A 27,949-nucleotide genomic window follows, 5' to 3' on the forward strand; every position below is an offset into this window, starting at 1 on the left:
CACCACCAAAAAATGGACAGTGGCGTTTTCAGAAAGGTTTTGTTGACACCTGCAGCACCAGCCAGGCTCAGGAGTGTATCCAGCTGCACTGCGCTTACCTGGCAGACCTCCCTAAAAACCTTCAAGTGTCAGACCCCTTCAAAGGAATATTTTAAAATCACAGCGTGTATTCCCTTTTTCTAAGTAAAAGTTAAGGTTTTGAACCATTTAACATTCCATTTGAGAGGAGGGGGAAAAGTCCAGAAAATAGAAATGGAAACAGATTTTTTTATTTCAATAATTGCAAGCAATATCTCAAACTCAGCAATCTTAGACCATGGAGCTATCCAGTATGAACATGCTAATTAATCAGTTACTACCCAACAGTATGCCCTGATTATTTACTGTACTAGATGTGTGTAGAACAAGTAATTATTAATCATCACCAGCAACAAATTTCCCCTTCAAGTTCACCTCCCTGTAATTAATAGAGCATATAGTTTAGCTTTGATATCTTTCTTTAGCAGTGGCTGAGGATTGAAAACTTGGACTGTGGTACTGTGCTGAAGGGTTGAAATAAAGTATTGAACTTTAAGAGTGATAGATACAATGCTGTTGTGTTTCATTAATTACATTAATGAAGACTGTCAATGATTGTAGTTCTTGATCTTTTGCTCTTCATCAATATAACGAAATCTGCAGTCTAAAATGAAATACAGAGGATCTGTACAATGTAACAGGGGGTGCCTCACAGCTACAGGATCCCGTTGTTAAATGGATTTGATATGAATTTTTAAGGATAGCCTTAAAACTCCAGGGATTTGTTACCTTAACCTAGAGAGAAGACGGTGAATTCTCCTATCTTGAGGTACTGGAGGTCTTCCAGGAAAGAGGGAGGGTGAACATTTCATTTCAGAAGATACCTGGAAGTGCTTCTGTTGATAAACTGCTTTTTTTTGCTCTGTGCTCAAGAGGTGTCATTCTAAATGTGGAAATGTGGGCTAAAAGCTTTTTTTATTTCTTTTATCCAGAGCTTTAAACCCAACTACCTAAAACAGGAGACCCAGTTTCCAGTCTCATCAACTCCAGGCAGCTCTTTCAGGAGAATGACCTGGTCTGTGCTACTCTGAATTCTGGCTGAAAGAAAATCCACCAAGTGCTGCCAGTTCAACAAACATCTCCATTTCCAGCTCTGACTCCTGGGGAGCACAAATCCTTATTTTAACTGTCTGCATTTTCTGCAGTTGCTGCCAAACCTGCTGGCCCTCACCTGCTTCCATGAGCATTCCTCCACTCCCTGCAGCTGAGGAGCCAGCTCCAGCTTTTGCCCAAATCTGGCATTTTTTGGGGCAGTTTCTGATGAGAAGCCACACTTGGGCCACCTTTAATCTTTTGCTTCACACTTGTTCTGTTTTTCTTCCCATCCAGTTCACGTTCTGAAATTCAATCTACAGTTCAACAACTCTATTACTCTTTAAATGAGTGGGAAATAAATAATCCAGTAGTGTGAACAGAATTACATTCCTGACTTTTTAACAATAATATAATTTCATTTTAAATCTGCAGCATTGCTAAAAAAACCACATTTTTGGCACCAGCAGCATGGGAGCTGAATGTGAGAGACTGCAGAGCAGTTTTCAATCCTTCCATCAGCTCAAGGCTCAGAAGTGTTAGTAGTAATTAAAAACTTTTTTTTTCCCCCCCTCAAAATACATTTCACACTTTGCACACGCTGTGAAATCTCTCTCACCACGGGAACTTTCAGGTCACTTGTTTCCTGCAAAAACAGGTACAGTTTTCTTTTGTCAGGGCAGAACAAAGGCAGAAGGAAGTGCAGGTTTCATTTCCTCCTAGGACACTGCAGCCTATCGAGTGCCAGTGAACTAATGAGCCTCTCAGACCTTATGCTGTTCTGGCTTGGATCAAGGCTTCCTTTTCCTTAACCCTTTGGAAACCAGCTCAAGTGCAGCTAAATTCCACCTTGGCAAAGTCTCTGGGGGCTCTGGGCTATCCAAACCCAGCCCCACATTGATGTAAAACAACAATAAAACCAGGAATTAAAACTCTCCTGTGGATTTTTATTTGAAGCAGTAACCGGCATTTATGCAAATGTTTTCATCTGCCATGAATTAATTCTGTGATCAAAGCAGAAGAGGGAAAAACTCCACAGAAAATAATGTCTCATGCTGAGGAATCAAAGCTTTGCTGTCAGGACAACTGGGTGCTGATCTCGTGCAACTGTTTGGTCTTGTTTAGTATTTGTGTTAAAACTGGTTTTGCCTGAACTTTTTGGGAAGTAATCCCAAGGATACTTGCCATTCCTAGGATAACAGTCTCCATGCAGTGAGATCTGCTCTTCCATAGTAAAATGTGGAATGTGTCTGCTGGGATATTAAAGATGTGATTGATAAAGATGATTTTACAAATATAATGTTGTCCTTTAACAACAGTGCACAGCAGTTGTGACTAAAAGGCTCACCAGTGTCCAAAATACAGATGGACAGACCTGCAAAAGTCATGGAATTCTGGGAATCGCAGTGCAAGTAGAGTTCTGTTGATGAATTAGTGCTGTTAATGTTCTTTTTGATAATTTGAAAATGACCACGAAAGAACTGCTGCAAAAGTCTTTAGATGACAGAAAAAGCAGCATAACAATAGAGATGGCTCTGCAGAGGACTGTGGGTTGCTGGGATTGCTGATGAAGTGGGGTTTAAATTAAGGCATTTATAGGCAAAAGAACCATGGAGTAGTTTGGGTTGAAAGGGACCTTAAAAATCATCCAGATCCAACCCCCTTGCCATGGGCAGGGACACCTTCCACCATCCCTGGCTGCTCCAAGCCCCATCCAGCCTGGCCTTGGGCACTCCCAGGGATCCAGGGGCAGCCCCAGCTGCTCTGGGCACCCTGTGCCAGGGCCTGCCCACCCTCACAGGGAAGGATTCCTTCCTAACATCTCAGCTAACCCCACTCTCCTTCAGTTTGAAGCCATTTCCCCTCCTCCTGGCACCCCAGGTCCCCCTGAGTGGTCTCAGGGGCACAGTGAGCTCACCCCAAAGCTTCTCCTGTCCAGGTGAACACTCTGAACAATCCCAGCTGTGCCAGCCTTGCCTGCCAGCAGAGCTGCTCCATCCTTCTGCTCATCCTGGTGGCCTCTGGACTCCTTTCCTTTCAGTGCTCAGTATTTCAGCCTGTTGGAAAGGGAATTTGGGCTCCCAGGGCTCTTTTCAGTGGATCTGCTGCTCCTGCTCGGAGTAGCAGAGCAGCACGAGCCCATTAATAAGATTTTTAAGCCACATGCTGAACTCCAGGAACGACCACAGGGACATGAGGAGCATTAGGATGATCCTGTGCTTTCCAGCCAGAAAGGTGGGATGTTCCCAGTGCCACAGAGATTTTCTGTCTCAGTTCTTGTTACTTCACACACCAGCTCAGAAGGAAAACCAAACCTGTTCTTACAGATGAGGAAGCATTTCCAAAAGCATAAGGAATGAGGCACTTGAACATTTTCTGTTAACTATTCTTTCAGAGCATCTGCTTCCCAAGGTTGCTCTTCTTCCAATCTCAGTTTGTTCTCTGCTGTAACTCCTAGAATTGCTTCAATATCTCGGATTGCCATCTGTAACAGATTCCAGGAATACAAGTTATTTAATGGGCATTATAATGGAATCCAGCAGCCAGGGTGCACAGCTGGCAGTGCCTGCCTTGAAGAGGTAACAGGGTTACACGGGACAGGATGCACCAATTAAATTTAATATTACTTTGGGGACACTGGGAGGAATTATTAGTAAATATGTACAAATCCCAGGTAAATAAAAATACAATTTGTACTCCTAATTAACTAACAGGTGTTTTATTTCACATATGTTCATGCACAATGGAGAAAAGTTCTCTCTTTTATTTTTCCTCGGTGGTTGCTTTTCATTCCCTCATATTGAAAAATGGGATTTTTTTGTTGTTGTTGTTGTTTATTCTGTAACATGTTGAAATTTAATTATGTCTTCCCCAAAATCTGTCATTTCACACTCTACTGGAAAATCCAGTCAGGGTGGAAAGAGTCTGCTATAAATTATGTGACATGACTGAAGATAGAAATCTAACACAGCGTTCCCCTTCAGCTTTCACCAAACACACACAGGACCTTGGACAGTTTTGATAAAGTTAAAGGTGATGCAGCTCAGCAAAAGAAGCTCCCTGTGGGCAGCTGAGCGATTCTGTGGAATCAAAAGCAGCTTTGTGAGGAGGGCTTGCTCCAGGGCACGGGGCTGGGTTGATGATTCCTTGCTGGCTCTGGCTGCAAGGTGGGGGAACCTCCCCAGGGTGAGCCCCTGTGCTTTGTCCTCCCCCTCTGGAGCATCCAGGGATGGGCACATTCAAACAGCAGAGAAAACTGGGAACAAAATCCACTTGGGAAAGGGATGGTGGGCTGAGGGTGGGAAGGAATGGATTAGTGGCTGCCTGCTCAAAAGAAATGAGTGTTGATAATCCAAGCAGTTATTACCAACTGAGAGATTTGTTTCTAATTTAAGATTCTTACCTTGATGGCGTCCCTTGAAAATAAAGCAGGCAATTGTGACAGAACTGTGTGAGGCAGTGCCAACAGCTCCTTTGCTCTTCCAAAGGACACTCAGGAGCATTAGATTACAAATAATTTCACGCTCAAGGATGTCTCTTTTCAAAGAAAAAGTTTCAAACTTAAATTTAACTAACGGGTTCCGTGGGAGACCCACTACACTGACCCAGACACTGTAAACCACACACAGCCAGTGATAAAAAAGGAATGGTTTAGCACTTGTTTATGATCCAGCATGAGGTATTTGCAGGCCTTGTACAGAAATTAACCAGGATCGTTAGTTAATTAACACCTCACCTTAAAATTGGTCTCGCCTTGCATATTAGGTGCTGATATTTCTTGATGGATGATGAAGAGATTGCGAGCAAAGGTCAGGAGGACCCCCTGGAGATCCTCTCCGATTGTTCTGTTAATGATATCCAAACAAATGAGTTTACCAATGATTCCCTTCACATGCTTAAAAACAATCACCCTCTCATTTGTGCCTGCCTGGTGCTGGAATTTAATGAGGATTTTCAATCTCACAAGGTGAAAATCTTCAGGGAGATATGAAAGATGAGGCTCCATTTTAACTTGTCAACAGAAAGGATTTGTGTAATAAATAATTTTTATTAATCAACTTAGCAGAAGTAAGCGGAGAGGTTTCAGCTACTCCAAGTAAAAGGTGACTGCTGAGGAAGGGCTGAGGCAGCAGAACACTTGAGACACCCACATCACTTGGGAAAAACTTGCTCCAGCCTCCAATTTGGGAAAGACATTTCGGCAGGATTGACATTCCTTGGACTGTTGCAGCTTTGGAGGCTTTGGTTTCCCAGTGGTCCACACAGACTCCCCACACCTTGTGGAACAGGGAATTACACAGAGGAACAACGTGCCTCATTCACTGGAACCGACCACAGACCTCTGATGGAATGAAATGGGTAATTCTCAGAGCTGTTTCAGGTATCTCAGTTACTTTATAAGCTCCAACTCCCACAATCTTGAAAATATTTCCCAATTAAGGCTATGAAGTTGCACTGAAAATGTGATGGCAAGCAACAGGAATCCCCTTTGTTGCAAGTTGAGTTTATTTCTTCTTGTCCTACTACCAAAAAATCAGATTTTCCCTTCCTGCAGAGGCTTTTCCTGTGCTGGGAGATCGTTAGCAGATCCCATTTTTGCCCTCCCTCTCCTTTTTAGTCTTTCCATGTCAGTCGTGCTCTCCAGAACTCTAAACATTTTCATGGCCTCCCTCTCACAGAACAGCAGGATTCCTTCCAGCATCTCCCAGGATACACTGCTTATCTTTTTCCACAGGATCACGACATTGTTTAATTCACAGATCCTGCTCCCAAAACCTCCTTGTTCCTCATATTCATTACTGCTCTCTAAATGTAATTTCTTCCACCTGGTTCCAACCAAACCTAATTCTATTTCTCACATTGTTCCTTCAATTTGTGGAGATCATTTTGAATTCTATTCCTGCCCTCCAGAAGACTTGCAGGCACATCCAGCATTTGAAGAAGCTGTTTTGTTATCCAGGTCATTAATGGAATAGCTGCAGCACCAAAGGAATACAGAACAGGCTGAGAGCACAACGCTTCAGCTCCTCACTCATTACATCCTATTTGGGCAGGAAACTTGGGCAAGAACAATGTACAAAGGCATTTAACTTCACCCTCCTTTGCCTCCTGGAAGTCAGGCTTTTAATAATGCTGCCTCTAAGAGCAAGGCTGTGCTAATCCATGGGAGAGATTGCTCCTGAAGGGAATGCCAATTCCAGCAGCTCCTGGGCCTGCAGGGCCACCAGCCCCTGGGCTCAGCACAGCCCTGGCCTTCTTTTATTGCTGAAATGCTGAAATCCACCCCCAAACTCCCCCAAAGGCCAGTCCTGGGAGAAGTCAGGGCCCTTCTGTGAGCAGGAGGTGACAGCCAGGTGTTCAGGCTGTTCATTCCTCCCTGGCCTTTGTCACTCCCTGCACACCCAGGGTGTCCCCAGGTCTTTGTCACCCTGGGTTAGGGACAGTCACACTTGCATCATTCCCAGGCTGTGTCCCTGAGTGTCCCCAGCTCTCTGTCACCCTGGGTTAGGGACAGCCCACACTTACATCATTCCCAGGCTGTGTCGCTTCTTGTCTTCATACAACACAAAAATTGTTCCTTGTTTTTCCTGTTAATTAAGACAAAATTGCTTTATTTATCCTAAAATAGTGGGAATTGTAATAGATGTGTTACAGTAAGAACAGACCCAAACTAAGGAGGGCTGGTTTGGAATTGTGTGTAAGGAATTCTTGCTTAAATAGATTATTGCTCTAACTTATTGTAGAGAATACAATAAATACAGCAGAGTCTATTCCACAGCAAACATTTGGGTTTCAAAGCAGTAAGGGATGGCCAAAAGTATCTTAAAACTGATCTCCTTACACAGTCATTTTTATCAAGAAGCAGGTTAACCTCCAAAAGTCTTACACACATTTAAATTGAAAGAAAAACAGGTATGTGGCACTTGAGAACATGGCTTAGTGGTGAACATGAGGGTGGTGGGTTGATGGTTGGATGATGTTAGAAGTCTTTTTCGAGCCTAACAATTCCATGACTTACATTGCTAGAAGTGGTTTTATCATAAAAGAATTTACAAACAAAAATTCTGCAGAACCAATATCACATTTTTCTCATCTTTCCTGTTCATACCTGGAGGTCAAATCCAATCCCATGAGCTTTGCACACGTGGAGGAGGAGGTTGTAGGAGATCCCTGAGAGGCTGGAGTGCCTCAGCTGGCTGCTGGCCACGGCACAGCGGGGGCTGCTGGGGGCAGGCTGCAGGGAACAACCGGGATGGCTCATGGTCACACCAGCTCTGAGCAGAGCCCAACACCTAAACACTGAATTACTGACTTTGCACCCAGGATGGCTCATGGTCACACCAGCTCTGAGCAGAGCCCAACACCTAAACACTGAATTACTGACTTTGCACCCAGGATGGCTCATGGTCACACCAGCTCTGAGCAGAGCCCAACACCTAAACACCGAATTACTGACTTTTCACCCAGGATGGCTCATGGTCACACCAGCTCTGAGCAGAGCCCAACACCTAAACACTGAATTACTGACTTTTCACCCAGGATTGCTCATGGTCACACCAGCTCTGAGCAGAGCCCAACACCCAAACACTGAATTACTGACTTTTCACCCAGGATGGCTCATGGTCACACCAGCTCTGAGCAGAGCCCAACACCCAAACACTGAATTACTGACTTTTCACCCAGGATGGCTCATGGTCACACCAGCTCTGAGCAGAGCCCAACACCTAAACACTGAATTACTGACTTTGCACCCAGGATTGCTCACTTTCACACCATTTCTATCAGAGCCCAACAGGTAAATGCTGAATTACTGACTGACCTTTCACAGGGATGGAGGGGCAGGACAAGAAATGGCTTCAAACTGATTGGGTGGGGTTAGGTGGGACATTGGGGAGAAAGTGTTCCCTGTGAGGGTGGGAGACCCTAATATGGAATTCCCAGAGAAGCTGTGGCTGCCCCTGGATCCCTGGAATGTCCAAGGCCAGGTTGGATGGGGCTTGGAGCACCCTGGGACGGTGGAAGGTGTCCCTGCCCACGGCAGGGGTGGAATGGGATCAACTTAAAGTTCCCTTCCAACCCAAAGCATCCTGGGATCCCATAAATGGCTTTTTGCCAGGGAACTCAGCATGGAGTAAGGCTCCATTTGGAGGAACTCCTGTTCCTCTCAGGCTCTGCTGGACACAGACATTTCCATAAACCCCTGATAGGGGAACCACATTTTGGTGTTTTCACAGCTTCTGTGGTCACTGAGCTCTGTGAGGGCACTGAATCCAACCTGGCCTTGGGCATTCCAGGGATCCAGGGGCAGCCACAGCTGCTCTGGGCACCTGTGCCAGGGCCTGCCCATCCCCAGGGAGGAATTTATTCCCAATATCCTCCCTGGCCCTGCCCTCTCTCCCCCTTGGATACAGGCTGGTGCTGCATCAAGTTTAAACTCTCAGCAGTGCCAGAAGAACAGAGGTGTTGCTCTGAGGAGCTCTGAGCAGAGCTGTTCTGAACCAGGGCTTTCCTGGTGGTATTTTTAATGTCCCTGGGAGCAGGGACACTGCACATCAAAGCCTGTAATTTACAGTGTTTTCCCTAAAATGATATTTGTTTTGACAATGACTCATTTAAGTTGACATAGCTGAAATCCTGATCTAATACATCTCTGCCCGAAAATTAATCATGTTTATAATATTCTGAGAATTAATAACACCCATTGCTCAAGTCATTAACTTAAAAAAGGAGCTTCCAAAATCTGTTTCTCTGCAGTAGGGGACCACAAATAAATGAATGCTTGATAAAATAATCCAAGCAGCAGTTTAACAAGCGTAAACTCGAATGTGGCTGCAATAACACAGAACTATTGTTTAAGGGTTGGCATCAGGTTGATGAGGTGCTTATTTCAGCTACAAAGCATGCATACACATGCATAATGAACTGCAGGATGAATTATTAATGTGTTGCTTATTTAGCCTCATCTGTCTAGAAGATAATGTATCCTAACTATAATGAGTGATTGGTTTTGTACATAATTACAGGAGCAGCAGTATCTAGGAAATTTGTTCTTTCAAAGAAGGAGTTCTAAAAATAAAATCCTCGCACAAACTGCGGGGCTGCTCCGTTTTATCAAAATCAACCCTACCAGCATGGAGAATATCTAATAAATTAAAAGGGACAGAATCATTATTAACATCATAATTTTACACAAAGTGTTTTACTTAATCATTCATTACAGATCATGTGCAGTAAAAACATTTGTCTCTTGGTTTGTTTCTTTTTCTCTTTCCCTGGGAGACTGCAGTCTTGTAGTTAACTCTTCAGGAGATAAAAATCTCAGAAATAGGGAAAGAATTAAAAATAAAGCATATAATAATAACAATTTATGTTAACTCTGACAGATTTTTAATTAAAAAAAAGTTGCTACTTGATTACTTTTCATTTCTAAAACTTGGACTACTGGGACTAATCAGATCTAATTTACTTCTCCCCAACTAAAAGTGGTTGCTTGACGAGAACAATGGATCAAGAGCTCGTTAACCTCTAAATTACAGCTCCATGACATTTTTGGAATGCTGATACATTCCCTCCTCTATGGATGGCAAAAAGGGAGCTGTGAATCTTCTGTCAAAATATGGCAAACAGCTTTTGTTTTCTCTCCATACATGTATGTACACAGACAGACACTTCTTATGCTGACTTTTCTTCCCATTTTATAGAACCCCAGAATACCTGGGGGGGAAGGGACCCTTAGGCTGATCCCATTCCACCCCCTGCCATGGGCAGGGACACCTGGGACACCCCAGGGTGCTCCAAGCCCTGTCCAGCCCGGCCTTGGGCACTTCCAGGGATGGGATTGTTCCACTGTAACTCCTAGTGTGCTGCTAGCCCATGACTTCATTAACCTGGTAGAATCCCAGAGCAGCAGTTTAAAACCTGAAGGGAGCAGATTCAGCCCCTCTGGAACAGAACATGACCTGGCAGTGCCATGAATGGTTCTATGTGGGAGCACATCATGCTTACAGGTTTGGGCCCCTCGTGCTGATCCCATTGGCTTTTGCTCTCCTTTGCTCCCAGAGGTGCTTGCAGGATGCTGGAGCCACGATCCACATTTCCATCTGTCAGGTACACCAGGAGCTGACTCAGGGCCAGCTGGTCACTGTAGCAAAGGTCAAGGTCTGTTGCCCACACCTAATCAAAAACAAAGAGGGGCACTCAAATAAATTAAAAAGAACAAGAGGAAGAGTAAAATTCAGCAGTTGTGAAGGAACATCTCAGCCTTTTTTTGTCTTGTTTGTTGGCATTCCTGCTTTTGGCTCCCTGGTGCTGGAGCAGGGTGGCAGTGATGAAGATGTTAGGAAGGAATTCCTGGCTGGGAGGGAGGGCAGGCCCTGGCACAGGTGCCCAGAGCAGCTGGGGCTGCCCCTGGATCCCTGGAATGTCTCAGACCAGGCTGGATGGGGCTGGGAGCAGCCTGGGATGGTGGCAGGTGTCCCTGCCATGGCTGGGGTGGCACTGGATGGGTATTAAGGTCCCTTCCCACCCAAACCATTCTGGGATTCTGTGATTCCACAAACCACTTCCAAACAGGAACAGCCAGAACTCTTCTGTAACTTCAGAAATAATCCTTCAGGGAGGCTGAGGGAAGCACCATGGATTGCTTCTGCAAGGCTCCTCCACCCCAATAGCCAGAGCTGCGTTTTCCCAGGAGCTTTTCCCACTTTAAAAATCCCTGTGCCTACCCTGCCAGTGAGAAATGTTCCCACACACCAAGAGCTGCCCTACAGAGGACCCCTTAAAACAAATCTCCCAGTGAACAACTTGCCTCAGCCCTGGAATGGTAAATGGACTCATTATAAGGATATTAAGGGGTCAGGCAGCCAAGGCCTCTTGGAAAAGTGGAGTTAATTTCAGAATCATATGCACAGAGTAATGCCCTTTGGATAATGGGGAATAAATCACCCCAGTAACAGTTGTTAATGTCTAACTGCCAAGTATCTGTTGCTGTATTAAATATCCTATTTGTCAACTTAAATATTTCCTGCTGCACGGTCTAAAATGCAAATTGGATGCTAATGGCTGGCTTTACTTAGTAATAGGGGAATGTTCCCCAATTATAATACTTAATTTTCTTCAATAATTTATTGTTTATCATCACTTCTGTGAGACAGCAGGAACTTTGCTGTCCATTTCTCCTTTTCCAGTGTGTGCCAACCTTTTCAATGAACCAAATAATAATTATAAACTATTCACATCGTGGGAGTGTTCCATTAATTTTGATAAATTTTATCAACAAATCTGTGTCAATATGTCCTAGATCTTGTCTGAGCTGGGTTTTACCCTCTCAATTAAAACTTTGCCCTCAGAAAGAAGTGACAAAGCTGCTCAAGGGAATCAGGGAGTAAAAATCTTGGATATTTGGGGGCTTTTCACTGGCTCCAAGTGAAGTGTTTGCTCTTCATCCACACCCTGCTATTACACCTGACCTCAAAATCCACACCTGAAGCTTTGCTGAGCACAACCAGAGCTGCAGGAGGAAAGGGCACTAAAGGGGCACCATAGAAAAGGGAAAGCCAAAACATCCCAGTGACTGGAGTGAGTCCCAGAGCAAAATGCAGGGAATGGGCTGAGGATTGAGCAGCAGCTCAAACATCACCAGAGCAGCCTGGCAAAGCTAAGCAGCCAGCAGCAGGGGATGGATCCATCCCCCCTCCCAGGAACCCACACAAACCCTGCCAGGCGTGGGGCAGATCCCACCTGGGCAGTGCCCACAATTCAAACAGAGCAAATGACATTGCTTTCATTTCAGATGGAGATAAACCCCAGTAATTCCTTGTGTGATCCATTTCACACCATCTAAACAAAGCCCCAGCATGCCAGGCTGGCTGCAGTGCCCAGGAGCTGTTCTGGGAAGGACAGGAGCTCTCCTGGAGCCCCTGGGAATGGCTCCAGCCTGCCCAAGGAGGGGCTGGGAGAGCAGGGAAGAACACAAAAAGCTTTTAGCAGGGCAACTTTTGTGCTGGAAATGATGAGATTGACCAAATACCGGTTTAAGGAGTTGCTGTTTGCATCCAGAGGGGATTCAATAGGTTTTGGGTGTGATTTCATCATCTCAGCCCCATTTCTGCTGCTGCCTACAAAATGAAGAGTTTGGATCTACAGGGGGGATGAAGGAAGGTGTCCATCCCCTCCCCTGCTGTAACAAAGGACAGCTCCAAAACCTCCCTAAGCTTCGTGTTCTCCTCAGGTAAAGTCATTGTAATATTTTGCATTTTCCAGTGTAAGGTGTGGGGAGGAGAAGGAGGAGGAGGAGGAATAGGAGGAAGGCAAACATGGCTGGAAGCCACCTGTCCACCTCCTTTCATCCCTGAGCCTGGGGCTGAACCACCCCTGTTGGAACTCAGAGCAGCCAAATGGTCACTCCGTGGTGCCAGCTGGGATCACCCCCAAGGATTGTTTTCCTGGCTCAGGGCTCTCTGAGAACACTTTGGTTGTGGCCATGTCCCCTCCTGCCCTGGATGTGTCCCAGAACATCCCTGACGTGGGGGAGGAAAGGAAGAAGGATCAGATGGCACAAGATTTTCCAGCTTTATCCTAGCAGGGGATTCCCTTTTGCCATGGAAACACAAAAATGTCCTTTAAATCCCCTTTGTGCTGCTACAGAAATGGGAGAACACAGGGCCTGGACAAGGGGTCTGGCCACATAAATCATCTCCTCCAGTAAATCAGGAGCTCTTGAAGATGACCTGTGCAAAGGTGAAGATTAAGTAAAGAATGATACAATCCTACAGATTAACAAACACCTATGATTGAGCCCACCCCCATTTTCTGAGCATACACAATGTAATTGTACACATTTATGATTGGGGGTGTCAAATCCTGACAGGACTGCATGGAAAAATAGAACACATCTGAAATGTGGGGGTTTCAGAATTCATGTTCAGAAATTAAACTGGAACAGAACAGCCTAGAACTGATACTTGATTTTCAAAGTCCAAAGGCAGTACTTAAGATTTTAAATACATTTAAGTCTGGTTTTAGGTCAAGCTAAGCACAGAACAGATTAGTTCTCTCCAGAATCCCACCAATGGAAAAAAAAGAGTTAGAAATACATCCTGCAAGACTTGCTGGCTCTTTATCCAAGGAAACATTTGCTTCCAGGGGACCCTCCTTGGGCACACGCAGCTCCAGAGCCAGTGCTTTGTGCTGAAGACATCTCCAGTGAATAAAGTCACAATTATGCTGGAATTCTTTACAGCTTCCATAAAAACCCTTCAGCTTTAGAATGTAAACTCGAGAAGGGAAGGAAACATAAATTCTTAAAGAGTTACTAAATTACAGCTGGGCTCTGTCTGGTTTAACTGTTTTATCTGCTGCTGCTATCGACGGCTGCGTTACTGCGAAGAGCACCCGTGCTAGTTTTAAAGAAGTGCTTGAGTGATACTGTAAAAATGTCAATTAGTAAAATATTAATGCAGCTGGGGCGTTGGAGAGAGAGTGGCTTTGATGACTTGTAAACCCTGCAGGAGGATTGATTGGGGCGGTGCTGGCAGGCTCTCCTCCGGCTGCCATCTCGTGGCAGCTGCTGGCATGGGCTGGGCTCGCCCAAAAACTCCAATTTTAGGGCTCTGCAACTCCCCTGTCCTGCTGGATACAGGGGTGGGAGATGGTCGGTTGGAGAATGGCACATAAGAATGTGTTATGTTCTGTCTGGAGAGACCTTGGGAGGCTGTGGGAATTGTCCAACCCCAGCATTTTATCCAATTTATTATTCCCTCACTACTGCTGGGAAAGGCAGGGGCTGTGCAAAAGCCACCAGACCCATGGAAAAGGTGGCTTAGGATCCTGCTTCTCCAAATTATTATGTAAGGAAGTCGATGTGTTTAAATATTCCCACTCAGTCCAGTGGATTTATTTGGGATCTGACAGCACTGGGCAGGATTTCACTCCGAGGGGCCAAGGCTTGGCTTGGAATGATCATTGTGGGAAAGAAAGTGGGAATCAGAAGGGATTCACTCCAAATGAAGGCACCTCCACTTCTTCCCCAAGACACTGAGGATGGCATCTCCATCTCCCTTCCCCTCAGGACCAAGGCACAGGTGCCTGAAACTGAGATGGAAACAAATTCCTGAGGCAAACAGGGAATTCTGTGGAGTCCCAGCTTTCCCTGCCCCTTGGATCCCGTGGCAGCCAAGGCTCTGTCTTCCCACTGTGACAACACACATTGTTCCTTATCCATCCTTTTCTCCTAGTGCTCCAAAGATCAACATTTTCTGTAAAACACCCTTGGAAAGAATTCCTGAGTGTCCTCTACTTCCAGGAACTGCATCTGAGCCTCCCACCTACTGCATTCAAGGGGACCCTTGTGAAAGGAGGGAGCAAATGTTCCAAGGGTCTGATAGGATTTCTTGTTTGCCAAAAAAATGGTGCTTTCAGGAACACAAGCCTTTGTGTGATCCCTCTCTCCCAAGACAGATGGCCTCATTAATTGCCTCCACATCCAGTTAAATTTAAAAACCTGTGCTTAAATAATGTTAAAGTTGTGGTACATGCTGATAAACACAGGAAATGTTAAGGTAAAAATCAGCTGGGAACAGGGAAGAAAACCAAGAGGGAACGAAGAGGAATTCTAAAAAGCCACAAGAATCACCAAATGATTTCATGTGTCCTTGTTTGTGCCAGGAAATGTCACAACCTTAATAATCCAGGAAACAATCCTGCATTTCAGCAATTGGCAGAACTCCCATGGATTTCCTTGGGTGAGGATGTCATCCCTTCATCTTTTAACGAACTTTCATGGAACTTGTTCAGCATGGCTCATCCAGAGTTCTGATTGCAGTGCCTGTGCACATCCATTCTGGGGGTCAAATATAGCTGGGATCTGACTTCCAGAGCTCACAAACTACTGTGAGGGCCAGGCCCTGGCACGGGGTGCCCAGAGAAGCTGTGGCTGCCCTGGACCCCTGGAAGTGTCCAAGGCCAGGTTGGAGGGAGTTGAAACCTGGGATAGTGAAAGGTGCTAGAATGAGGGGTTGGAATGAAATTATTTTTAAGATTCCTTCCTACCCAAACCATTCCATGATTCCATGATTATTCTGATTCTCTGGTTCACCACAGCCACTCTCCCAGTGCTGTCAGTTCTCAAAAACCTCAAAGTTTCCCAGCTCCCACAGCCTTAAAATCCAGAGATGTTCCCTTTTACAGTCAAACACATCCTAAACACTGAGGTCCTCAGTGAAAATTCCAGAAGGAAAGAATGTCAGGAGAGTGAAAACCAAGGAGATGCCTCAGGTCTGCATGTGCTGCTGTTCGAGTACCCCGTGCTTCCCTCAGCTCGCATGCCCCTGAGTCTGCAAATTGTTTGTTCCAAAGGGCAAAGCTTTCTCCTGGTATTTCTTGGAGTTCCACGGGAAAGGTGGAATTTCTCAGTCTCAGGGAGTCAGGGTGAGGTCCCAAACCTGTCCCCCTCACCTGCTGCTCCCCCGTCTGGGGATGGGTGAAAGCCACGAAGTCCACGGAGAAGTAGCCGAGCACTCCTCTGGATTTACAGGCCTCGCCAACCTTCAGGCAGAGAGCTTGGAGAGCCTCAGGATCCACGGAACGCTGGGGGATGGTGGTGCCAGAAGATCTGAGGGGCCCCTCAGCGTGGAGCTGATCTCCAGATGCCAGCAGTGTCACCTCCCCCGTGGGCTCGATCAGCAGATCCACTGTCAGGTTGGTGACGCTGCCCGAGGACGGGAAGGCTTCGATCACCCCACCTGGAATTGGACAGGAATTCCCTTGGGATCCAAACCCACCAGTGCTGCCCTGCAGAGTGCATGGGATGGAGCCAGCAGCTCCAGGAAAAACAGCAAATCAATCAAGGGGAGCAGCAGAGCCAGAATCGGGGTCTCTTGGAGGAGGAAGGAGTTGAATTGGTGGCTTCTCATTCCCACTTCCAAAGTGGATCAGTCCCACACTGAGTGGAAAACAGGCTCTGGGCTAGCAGGAGAGAATCCAGCTCAGCACCAGCCCAGAACAGCTGGGAAATGCAATGCTGGGATTTGGGGGATGGTAACTCCTGCTGGGAGCTCATCTTGGAGACTCCCATCCATGTAATGGTCTTAGATAAGAGTCTGCCCGTGGCATTCGCCCACAAGAGGAATTTGGCATGGAAATAACAATTTCCAGCATGGCTTTCCATAGGAAAATCACCAAGGTAACTGCCTGGCATTCTGGATTTGCCTTTGCCTTGCATATGATGCCATAATCCAATTTGTTGGGGTAAAGAGCTATGTCATAAAATTAGTACTAGCTGTGTTGAGTGGCATTGTTTAAAAAGAAAAATACCTTCAAGGCTTTGATTCATCCTTGTCTCTTCCATAAAGAAATCTATATATTAAATATTCTCACATTTCCCTCACGTGCTGGAATTCCCCAAAACCTTTCCCCAAATGTGACAGCCTTTGGTGCAGCACCCAAGGATTAAGGAGTTGGTGCTTATGGGTTCAGAATCCAGGATTACTATGGACTAAAAGCTTGGATAGGACAAGTGAATGACAGAACAGTGGCCCATAATTCATTGGTAAATGAACATTGGAAGCATAATGGAGAAATAAAAGGAGATAAATATTTAAATGGGCCCAAGACTAACAAGAATATGGCAGACAATATGGCATAATTACTCCTTCTAACACTTCCCAGCGACTTTGCAGTCTTATTTACCTTGAGTAAGAAATGTTTGGAGGAATTTTTCCCATGTAGGGAATCGTTTCTCATTGACTGGCTGTACGTGCTGTGCTAAAAGGCCCGGCAGCTCCTGGGAGATCTTCACCAAAGCTAGCTCCTGCAGAAACAAATTAAATAGAACCACAAGCAATTTTACTACAGAAATGAAAACTGCTTGTGGGGTGATTAAAAACCAGGCCTCCAACAGGCAAAAAAAAAAAAAAAATGTGGTTACTGTTTACCCACAGTCAGGAAGCCTTTTTTAATTTTTCTGCTTGCTCCTCTTCCCTCCTCCTGCAAACTGTCCTTCTCTGAAAGCCAATCTCCCCTCAGCACAGCATCTCTTGCATTATAATTTATATCAATAATTGGATCTGGCATCTGAAAATGCCAAGTACTTGGTAACTGCTTGGGGATCAATAGCAGCAGTCAATAACTTGTACATTGCTTGTATTTTGAAGCAGCATATGGAAATGGTCACACGTGCCAGCAATAGTTTTGCTGGTTCTATGTTTAAGCTCCTCTATCAACCCAAATACCCTTTAGATAGAAAAAAAAAAAAAAAAAAGAAATAATCAAGCAAAAGCATTTCTAAAGCAGGAGATATCCCTTTAAATCTGTAAAATATCTGTAACAAATTCCCAAGGGCCTGTGTCTTTGGTGGGATTTGATTAGTCACTCCACAGCTAAAGCAGCTTTTTTCCTAGTTTTAAATTCTTTATTATCACACACACAGCCCAGCCCCATTAAATACAGCAAGTAACTGCTCTGCTTTTACTGCTCCCCACAGTCCCAGAAGAACAGGAGCATATAAAGTGCAAGGACCCTGACTGGATTGCTTCAGGCTCCTTTTCTTGCTGCTTCATGAGCCTCCCCCTGCTCCCCTGGGGCTCTTTCCTCTGTTTTCCATCCCCTCTCCTCAGCCCCCTGTGCTGCAGCAATGACCAGCCCTCCTCTGGCCCTGCCGAGGTCCTCAGCCACCATCCCTTCATCCCAGGCTCTGGAGGAACACCAGGAAACCTTCTGGCTGACAGCTAAGAATAGCAAATAAAAAATTAAAGCTGTTTTTCTGGAGCAGTGAGTTTGTAGAGATGGGCTTTGTCATGGAGCACATGATGGAAAGTAACCAAAAATGCAAATTCAAAATGACTTCAGTGGGATTTGCCTACCAGCACGAGGAGGATGGAGCAATGATTGGAATCACTGCATGGTTTGGGGGAAGGGAACTGAAATCCCAGCCAGTGCCACCCTGCCATGGCAGGGACACCTCCCACTGTCCCAGGCTGCTCCAAGCCCATCCAACCTTGGACATTTCCAGGGATCCAGGGCAGCCACAGCTCCTCTGGACAACTGGGGAATCTGGGGTGGACCCTGCATGCAGGAGAGCTGGATAAACCCTGCTGCTGGCTGCAGGAAAGGGATGTTCCACCTGGGCCTCAGCTGCCCAGCCATGGAAGGGGGACAACTGAGGGGAAAAATACCTTAAAAATATGGGGGTGCTCAGATGGGGATGCTGATATGGGATATGTGGGATCCTGTCATCTAATAAGGAGAAAAAGATATTCTTGACTTAAAAAATATCACAAAAAAGGGGTTAAAAATGGTTTTAGTCAGTAGATCAATACATTAAGCAGCACAACTTCATGGCAAAACCAAAGGAGCACATAAAACATGAGATCCAAACTCAGAATTTACCCAAAACCAAAGGAGCACATAAAACATGAGATCCAAACTCAGACTTTACCCAAAACCAAAGGAGCACATAAAACATAAGATCCAAACTCAGAATTTACCCAAAACCAAAGGAGCACATAAAACATAAGATCCAAACTCAGAATTTACCCAAAACCAAAGAAGCACATAAAACATGAGATCCAAACTCAGAATTTACCCAAAACCAAAGAAGCACACAAAACATGAGATCCAAACTCAGAATTTACCCAAAACCAAAGGAGCACATAAAACATGAGATCCAAACTCAGAATTTACCCAATTGCAGGTCTTTACCCTGCTCATTTCCTGAGGATCTGAAGGAGGAATTTGGGGTTTGGATGGCTGAGCTGACTGAACCAGCAGAGCAGTGAGCAAATACCCATTGGCCTTGTGTGGGTTTGTATTTGTGCTGAATTATTGCTGAGCCAACAAGGCACAGGCTGAGGGGGCTCATGAAAATCCTCTCATCTTTGGAGGGAGGATGTGAGCCATGATGGATGGCCTGGAACTGCTGCCCCACAAATCAGTTCCCAGCTGGCAGTGCATCCAGCAACAGCTCTGTCACTCCCCCCTCATCCCTGAGACCTGCTGGCTTGGGGCATGGAGCAACTTCAACAGAAATATAAAAACAAACAAAGCAAGAGCTGTGCCGTGGCTGCCTGAAAGATTTTGATAAATCACCATGGGGGGGAAAAACCCCAGGAATCTCTGCTGGATGTGGAGGCATTTGGGAGTGCTGTGCCCAGGTTTGTGTAAGGAGCAATCAAGTGGGACACAAATTTCAGTGCCACAGTTCTGAGCTGTCTCTCCTTTCCCTGTGGAAGAAACCTCCCTGACCTGCCTGCAAAATCAGGCACAACTTCCAAGGAAATTTTCTCTGCCTTTTGAAAGTTCTTCTTGCACATCTAAGGATGGTGCTTTAGGATAACAAATCATGGAATCCTGGAATGGTTTGGGTTGGGAGCTTAAATCCCATCCCATTCCATCCCTGTCACTATCCTGGGTTCCAACCTGGCCTTGGACACCTCCAGGGGTCCAGGGGCAGCCACAGCTCTGGTGAGTGTGAAGGATGTGAGCACCAAACCTGTCTGACAGAAACAAAGCAGGATTTTAAACAAATCATCAATTCCAGAAAATCTGCCACACCTGCCCTGAGCCCCGAGCCGAGGTGGCAGTGCTCTGAACAAAGCCTGGGCTCTCAGGGTGCTCACAGAAGGGAGTCACTCTTGTCACTCTTGAAGGATCAGCTCCTGGAATTCTGCTTGGAGGGTTTTTTTGCAACTGTAAGCTCTAAAAAGGCAATAATCCTGATTATGGGGAGTTTTAGTAGGCAAATTCAAGCTCGGATCCAACATTCACTCGTGAAGTCAAACCTTTTAAAAGGATCAGTGCTCAGCTGGCTAATTTCATTTAAATTGGACAGTATCTCCAGCAGAGCCTACCAATGTTTTCTCTCTTGATGTGGCCCAAAACAATCCAGGACCACAGGCTCAACAGAAACAGGGAGCATTTGTTCAAACCTTGCAGCTGATGTTTCTTAGTAGCAGTAAAAATGAGCAGCCCAAACATTGTTTACATCATGTAGAAATCTTTACATCTCTCCAAATTGGTTTAGCACCTTTTTATAGCAATGAAGAAGCACAAAAAAAAAAAAATTACAGCTTTTTCCCACTAATTGAGAAATAATTTCTCACCCTTCTGCAAGATGAATTTTGAAAGGTTTTCTTAGGCAGTTGCAACACAAAATTAGGACCAAGCATGGCAGATATTGAAGGCTGTGGTAGGAAATCTGCTGGAGACAGAAAGAAAAAGAAAGAAAAGCTGAAAAGCTGGTTGAGAAGAGAAATAAATAAATAAGAAGAAATAGAAACAGGAAGAAAGATCTGGGGAAAGTGAGAGGCTGCAGAGCAGGCTGTGTAAGATGCAGAGCTTTTTAGCTAAAAACCAGATGGAAAGGAAATGATTTAGACCTTGCAAGCAAACAGAGTGAAGAAAGGAACTCCAAATTCCTTTAAAGCAAAGCTGAGTGAGGCAGAGAGGAATAAAATCAGCAGAGAGCTCCTGAGCAATACAAAGTGCCACGACTCTGCTGCAGTCAGTGGAGCTGTGGCAATTTATGCCACTTGGATGGCACAATGACAATTCCTGCCATTTAGAAGCACATCCTTTCTCTTGTGAGCAGTGGAGCTGGGATAACTTACTCCAGTCTGGGTGGGAACTGGTCCAGCCCAGCTCGTGATGTCCTCAGTGACAGCAGCAACCGTGGAAGAAGCCAGTGACTGCTGCCCAAAGAACTGCCATTATTTCCTATTTTGCAAATTAAACGGATTGGACACTTTTTCCTAATTCAGACAGGTCCACCCTGGCCAGAAGCACAAAGTACCACAGTGAACAGAATAAATGGAGAGACCTCTAAAACTGGGAATGGCTTTGGAAGCAACACACCGAACACTCTCTATCTGCTAAAAGCTTGCCACCTGATTTAAAGCCCAGGCTTTTCACTGTTAACTGCAAATTTTAAAATTAAAAAAGTGCCAATTTTGCCTTCCCCAGAGCTGGGAAAGCATGTTCTGAGCTCGGGTCCCATCATGGCAAACAGCCGTCATTACCGCCTCACACAAATGCTTTTCCTATGTAAAATTGCTTTGTAAAATATTTGCTCCATCTGCTGAAAGGAGCAGAGACAATTTTCCCTGGTAGCTAATGGTCCATTTCAGCTGCCTGCCATGGAGGGGATGCTGAGCACTGAGCCCACAATCCTGCACTCGCCTGGGCTCAGCATCGCCGCTGCCGGACGCGGCGCTGCTCCCACTCAAGGGTTTTGTGGGGCTGGGACACATCTGCCACGCTTCAATAAACCCCACGGCCAGCCCAGCCCCTTCCAGACTCCCAGAACAAGGAGCTGAGCTCCCTTTCAAATCTCCAGCCCCTCAAGTGCTGCTCCTTTCTTCACACACATGGGGCCAGGCTCTGCGGCCGCTCCGCACGCCAAGGGTTTGGGCACTGAAAGATCGAGCACTTCTTTTAATTCGAAATCCAACCACAAACACACAAAAACCCCACAAAGCCCCCTCTGCCCTGCTCCAAACCCCCTCCCGAGTGCTCCTTTCATTGTGCACTTTCCTATTTAGCATCCATTGAAAAGCACATGTTTACATTGTGCCCTGAACTACTTCAACATCTGCTAACAGACCAATAAAAAATAAATAAACCAGGATTGTTTAGGAAGAGAGATCCTTCCTATTTCCTGCAAACACTCCGAAACTGGCGGCAGCAATTTGCTGCAGGATCCCCGCTCAGAAAACAATCTATGCAGGGAAACCAAAAATCAAATCTGTGCTGCAAAAATCAGCCAGAAAAAGGATCTTCAAAGTGCTGTGAATGCCTCAAATAATTCTGCTTCTTTATCCACTGAATGGTAATTTAAGATGAGGATAAGTTTATTAGTTAGTTTGCTTTCTAATCCAAATAAATATTCCAAATTGTTTCTTTTGCAAGGTGCATCCTGCATGTTCAAGGTTCCCCAAATCTTCTCTCAAAGCAAAGAAAACATAATTGCCACGATCTTCAAAAATCTCTTTTCAAAACAATAATCATGTATTCATTTCAAAGGCAGCATTTGTAAGTTCAGGACATTGGGAGGTTAATTCTCATACAAAATGAGATCAGGAATGTTTGCAGGCATTTTCCTGAATTTTAGAAATATTTCTGCAAGTGCATTTTCAGTATTTTAGTGAGATTTCTGCCAGTGAATTTTCTGTATTTTAGTGAGATTTCTGCAAGTGCACAAAGAATTCTGATGCACTCAGACGAAAATTATTTTCCCAATTAATTGACTTTCCTCTTTTCCCATCTCTTTACATTTACTACACTTCTGTGACTTGCTCTGCTTTCTGGTTTGCACCTCTAAACAAAATATTCTAATGAATTCCGAAAATGTGGTTTTAGAAAGAAAAAAACCTTATATGGAAAATCCACAGTCACTTCCCAGGAATTTTATGGAAATTGCTGTAATGCTACAGGAATTGTCAGACAAAACCTGCATTGTTTTTCACAAACAACACACACTTAAACTCCCTTTATTCCCGGAGTTGCCTATGCGTTACTTTTTGGATTTTAGCAAAACAAACATTTTTAAAATAATCCAAGCAGGCATTTTATTGGCTGCACCAACATTAAGGCATTTCAGATTTCTTTAGTGCTCCTGCTTTATCCTCTCCTTCCCCACTGTTATTGCTACAAACTGGCACTTAAATTCAATTGATTCAAAATATTCTGGATCCATATGGCCTCAAACCCTGGAGCTGAAGTTCTGATATTGCCTCACTGCTGTTTTCTAGCATTTGCCTCTCCTCCAGTCCCCAGATGGTGGAAGTAACATTTAAACCTCCTTTTCCTCTGCCTTGTACAATAGACCTTGGCACCATTTCAACTGTTTACTCCGGTAATTAACAGCACTGATACCACAACAATTACAACTCCTACAATCTTAGCACAATAATGCTATGAATTAGTGAGAGCTAATGGCTGGAAGGTATAGTGGTTCCAGACTGAGATCTGTGCATTTCTCGAATAAAATAAAAGGTAGGAACAGCACGCTGGCGGTAGACAATGATTACCTAGTAATTAGTTTACACAAAGCTTCCTATTTAATGGCAAAACGCTGTAATTAACGCGTGACAGAAAATCAAAGGGTACTTTGTAAGCATATGAAAAATTAACACTGCAGGCCTATAGCTTTATGTACTGATTAGGAGCATATTAAATCAATAGGACACACAGCCCAACAGCTTGCAGAGCCCCTGCTCGTGGTTCAGGGATGATATTCTGGGTTTCACCAAGCCCAGGGATACAATTCTGCTTTATTTCACCTCAGATTTGCTCATCACATGCAGATAATCTCAATAAACTGAGGGACTGTGGGCAGGTGCAATGAATATCTCAATTATTTGCAATAATTGCTCTGCTCACACTAAGAAAACCTCCAGCACTACTCCCTTCCATCATCGAGCTCTTCCCGAAGTCTTTGGGCTCCTTTTCTTTCCCTGTTAAACGTGGTATCAGTGAGAAGAAATGTTAAAATGCTGGAAATGCATTTTCTGGGGATCTGTCAGGGTTTCTGGCCCTCGTCAGGCTGGAAGAATCCCACACCTGCAATCCCACGTGCACAGCTGGCTCCTTCCTTAAGAACCCCCTCCGTGGGCTCTAGGTGTTACACTCAGATCAATTAATAAAAAGTCAGGAAAAAAGCAGTGTTAGGAAGCTCTGCTGTGTTCAAAGGGGGTCAGAAAGGAGTGTGCTGGCAGTGGCAGGTTTCTGAAATTACATTTTTGATGGATTGGTTTTATCCTGATTTGTTTGCACACACATCCTACTCCGAGTTCCTGAACTCAGTAAAGAAATGAGATGTGGAAATCTCAGTACATGGAATTCATCCAAGCAGGACACAATCTGCTCCCCACTATTCCTGACTGCCAGCTCATCTCAAAATTCATCTATTACTTACTGCAGCACTTTGAAAAGCTGACCAACAAAAGGTTCATTTGAAGGAACATCCTGCATTTTGCTTTCCTATTTCCCAACAGCAATCATTGCAAAACCCTGCAAGCGGCATCCAAATCTTATTGTGGGTGATTCAGACCAAAAGTTGCCCAGAATTGTCACCTTTTGAAAAGATTCTCATTTCCTCATTGTAATAAATTAACTGAGTTATAGCCTGTAAGAAAAGAAACAGAGACAAAATCCTCTGACTCAACTGGAGGAGTAAAACTCAAACATTTTTCTAGCAGGGGCTGCCCAAGTGCAGTAAATATATTTTTTTTCCCTATGACAGATATTTGATGGAGAGTTTTGAAATGGCTGTGTAGTTATCACCAGTTTTAAGGGTTTATTCAGAGAGTATTTGTTGCTTGTTTTTCTGTGGCTTGTATCCCTGGATTTTCAGTTCTTTATCCCTTTCCTGATGTTTGTTCTTTTCAGACTTGCTGCTAGATAAACTCACATCATGTTGTTGGTCCTGGTGGTTAATTAAGTCACAGGGTAATAAAAGACAATTCTAAAATTAATTTCAGTAGTAATCTAATCTAGTGATTTACTACAATTCCACAGTTACACAAGAGGAGGGGATCCTACAGTCCTGTGTTATTTATATAAAGGGGGGTGTTAAAGGAAGAAAAAAGGCAATGCCAACAGGAAGGTGATGTTCTCTTTGCCCTAAAAGGGAAGAGTTTTGGGAATTTGAGTCCTAAGAAAAAGGAAAATATGAAGACAGAGTGAGCTTATCCATTGCTTGGATACTCTCCCAGCCTCCAAGAAGTCAGAATCCCTCTAAGGCAGAGATTGTGTCAGCAATAATGAGAATTTTCCAGGAATTTAGAGTCTCCCAGCAAGAGTCCATGAAAGTTTGGGTGAGATTATCCAGAATCTGAGCTGCTGACTTGGAGCAGGAATGAGATGCCCAGCTAGCTACACCATATATTAATAAGGATTATGGATATCTTTATCTAGATATTCCAAAAAATTATTCCTTTTTTCTTACAGCAGCAAAGCCACTTTTTTGTGCTGTGCATGGAGTGACTGAAGCTTGAATTAGTACAGAAAACTTGCAGATGTTAAAAATGAATTTATTTGTTCCCTACAATCATCATTCACCCTACAAGATACTGAGTCTCCTTATCAGATTAACTGTATTAATTCTTTTTTTGTGCACAACTAGGGACTCTGATGTTTTTTTCCACACTGGAAGATGTCTCCAGAACAACCCCACAAGTGCCAAAAGTACAGCAGTTCTCTGGCTATTGAGCCACTGGAGTCTGGGCCTCAGGATGAAATTCCTCTGCTGACAGTTTGAGCAGTGCACAGGGGGCTGATGGACTTGGAGACATTCTGCAGTTTATGAATTCAACCCTTCCTGCAGCTGCAGATTAATTGTTCAGATAACTCAGAGGCTGCATCAAGTTAACAAGGTGAAACCCATCCATAATCCTGTCATGCATTTGGGCCTGCCCCAATGCTGTATTTGCACTGAGGAATCTAAAATCAGGCTCATTTTTAGCTGGAATAGATTTTTACACCGTTCAAACTCACCAAGTCCATTATTTTTAATCTGTTGCCTACTTCACGCCACTGAGGAAAATCTGGGTGGTGTGTCTTAAACTGCTATGCAAATGATGCTATTTGTAAGTATTACCATAATTTAGTGCTTACAGTCATGTTCTCATTCCTAATAATTCCACCAGAATGGAGAGGCTTTTCACTGTGCTCCTAGCCTGCAGGATAGTCTTTCATCAAGAAGCTGAATTTTTTAATAACCTGCCAGCATCCGTTTGTGTGTGGCAGTGACACAACATCTTCATTATCAAAGGAACCAGGTCCCCACACTGCACCAGGACATGAAAGCACAAACTCCTGCTTTGATGTTTAAATGTGGATCATTACAATGGTGTTCCCTGACAAAGGAGTGGTTTAATCCCCTGCTCTCCTGTGTAGAGGCTCGGGAGGCTGCGGGTCCTTGTTTCAAAAAGAGGGTAAATGTGGAAGGCAGGGGAATTGGAGAAGTGTTCAAGGTGCTCAGAACAGCAGCAAGTTCCACACTTGGGAATCACTGAAAGGTTGGATTGGGAGGGATTTTCAGGATCATCCTGATGCCTCAGGTTTGGATTTTGTATTTTCCAGGTTCTGTGCTGTTTTAGTGGGTGGGTCTGGGTTCCCATCAGGGGATGGTGAGCTCTGTGCACAGAGCAGGGAGACAAAACAATTCCTGCTCCAGCTGGGCACCAAGGACAAATGAGCCAAATCCCAGTCCAGGAGCACAAACCCCGTGGGCTGGAGAGAGAAAAACAAGCAGGGTGGGACTGGATGGGCTGAAGCTGGGCTGGGACAATGAACTGCAAGGTGGGAATGGAGCAGAGCTGATCCCAGGGAGAGACCCCGTGCCCGGCCGGGCATTTTGGGGCCATTTTGGGTCATCTTGGGAGCAGCCCTGGCTGGGCTCTGGTGCTGCCCAAGGTGGGTCCATGGAGGAGATCCTTGGAATCAATCCCTGCTTTATTCTGTAACCCTGCCCAGCCTCTGCTCCAGCTCAGCCTTCCCAAGGCATCAATCCCATCCCATCACTTTCCAGCATCCTCCAAGCCCTGTCCAGCCTGGCCTGGGCCACTCGCAGGGATCAGGAACCCAGAGCTTCTCTGGCCAACACTTTGCCAAAGCTCATGTCAGCATTGGCCTGGAATTGTCTTGCTGACTTTGGGAAATGAGATTAAATTCATGATTCCATGTTTATTTCCCAACTTCCAATGTGTGTCTGCATTTAAGGGTTTCTCACTGGTTGTATCCAAGCTCGAGGTAAATGGAGTAAAAGGGAAACCAAAGGAGGTCAGGGCTCACTGTGTCCTTTATGCAGAAGCACTCAGGAAAAGAATGAAAAAGGCACAGAAAGAGGGAATGTCACTGATATCAGGGACAGCCCTGGAGCTACTGGCTCCTTGTTGTGTCCTGACTCAGGTGCTGGGAGCAGGCCCTGGATACATCCTGAGCTTTGTGTGCCACTGGGGTGGATTTTCAGGCTCTGCTTCATCCTGCCTGGCTTGCAGATCAGAGGAATTATCCCTTCAGCTTTCTATCAGGAGCTCTGTTTTATAATGTGGAATTATTTTGTATCTGTCAAATGCAGCAGAACTGTAATCAGCCCAATTTGAAACTTTAATATACAATATAATTCAATCAACCCCAAATTTCAAACCCGTTTTGATTGATTAAAAAAAATCAGAGGGGCTATAATGAGTAGTTTATGTAAATTAAACCATTTTTCTGGATACATTCCTTCTGGCTTTAAAACCATTACATTAGGAATGAATTTGGCAAGATATACAGAAATATCAAATGCTTATTGAAATTAACACATTTAAATACCAACAAATATTTAAACTACAAATAGTTCTTGGAATGCCAGAATAATGAAGTGTGGGTTCACATGGATTTTTCTGCAGTTAAAATGGATCATCTTCCAGCCTCTCAGTCCTGGGGATTCTTAGGAATCCAGGAGTGCCTGAGTTCATACTCTAATGTTTCCCTTACTTAGATTTTTATCTCCTTACCTGAACACCCCTGGTAATAAAACTTGCAGGAGTTTAATGATCACCAAAACCTACAAGTGTTGTCTCATACAGGTTTAAAAGTTATTAATGAGGCAAAACATCCAGAAAAAATAATCCATAGAAAACCAGCTGAAAAACCAGTCAGTTTGTATGATTTCAAATTAGTGGTGTTCAGCTGTTTTAATCCCAATCCCAGTTAATCTTTGTTTCAGTAATTCCAAATTTCTATGGAAATAATTCCAATTTTCTATGGAGATTTGGCTGTGCTGCCTATAACCTTTCCTTTATGTCTTCACTTAGCTAAAAGAATGTATAAAATTTATACCAAAAAATGTATAAAC

The 27,949-nt window shown here is 44.6% G+C and overlaps 1 protein-coding gene across 1 annotated transcript in view; it reads right to left on the reverse strand.

Moving 5' to 3' along the window:
* Positions 1 to 1,156: 1,156 nt before the first annotated feature.
* The window catches only part of IQCH (IQ motif containing H), a 53,450-nt gene continuing 26,657 nt past the window's right edge, over positions 1,157 to 27,949 (reverse strand). Inside the window, 7 exon segments of the mRNA XM_050978544.1 lie at positions 1,157 to 3,595; positions 4,847 to 4,955; positions 6,637 to 6,698; positions 7,220 to 7,345; positions 10,117 to 10,284; positions 15,565 to 15,851; positions 16,798 to 16,918. Coding sequence (XP_050834501.1) covers positions 3,494 to 3,595; positions 4,847 to 4,955; positions 6,637 to 6,698; positions 7,220 to 7,345; positions 10,117 to 10,284; positions 15,565 to 15,851; positions 16,798 to 16,918 — 975 coding nt within the window. The 3' untranslated portion in view covers positions 1,157 to 3,493.

This window comes from Serinus canaria, chromosome 10 (genome assembly GCF_022539315.1).
Source record: "Serinus canaria isolate serCan28SL12 chromosome 10, serCan2020, whole genome shotgun sequence".
Lineage (NCBI taxonomy): Eukaryota > Metazoa > Chordata > Aves > Passeriformes > Fringillidae > Serinus > Serinus canaria.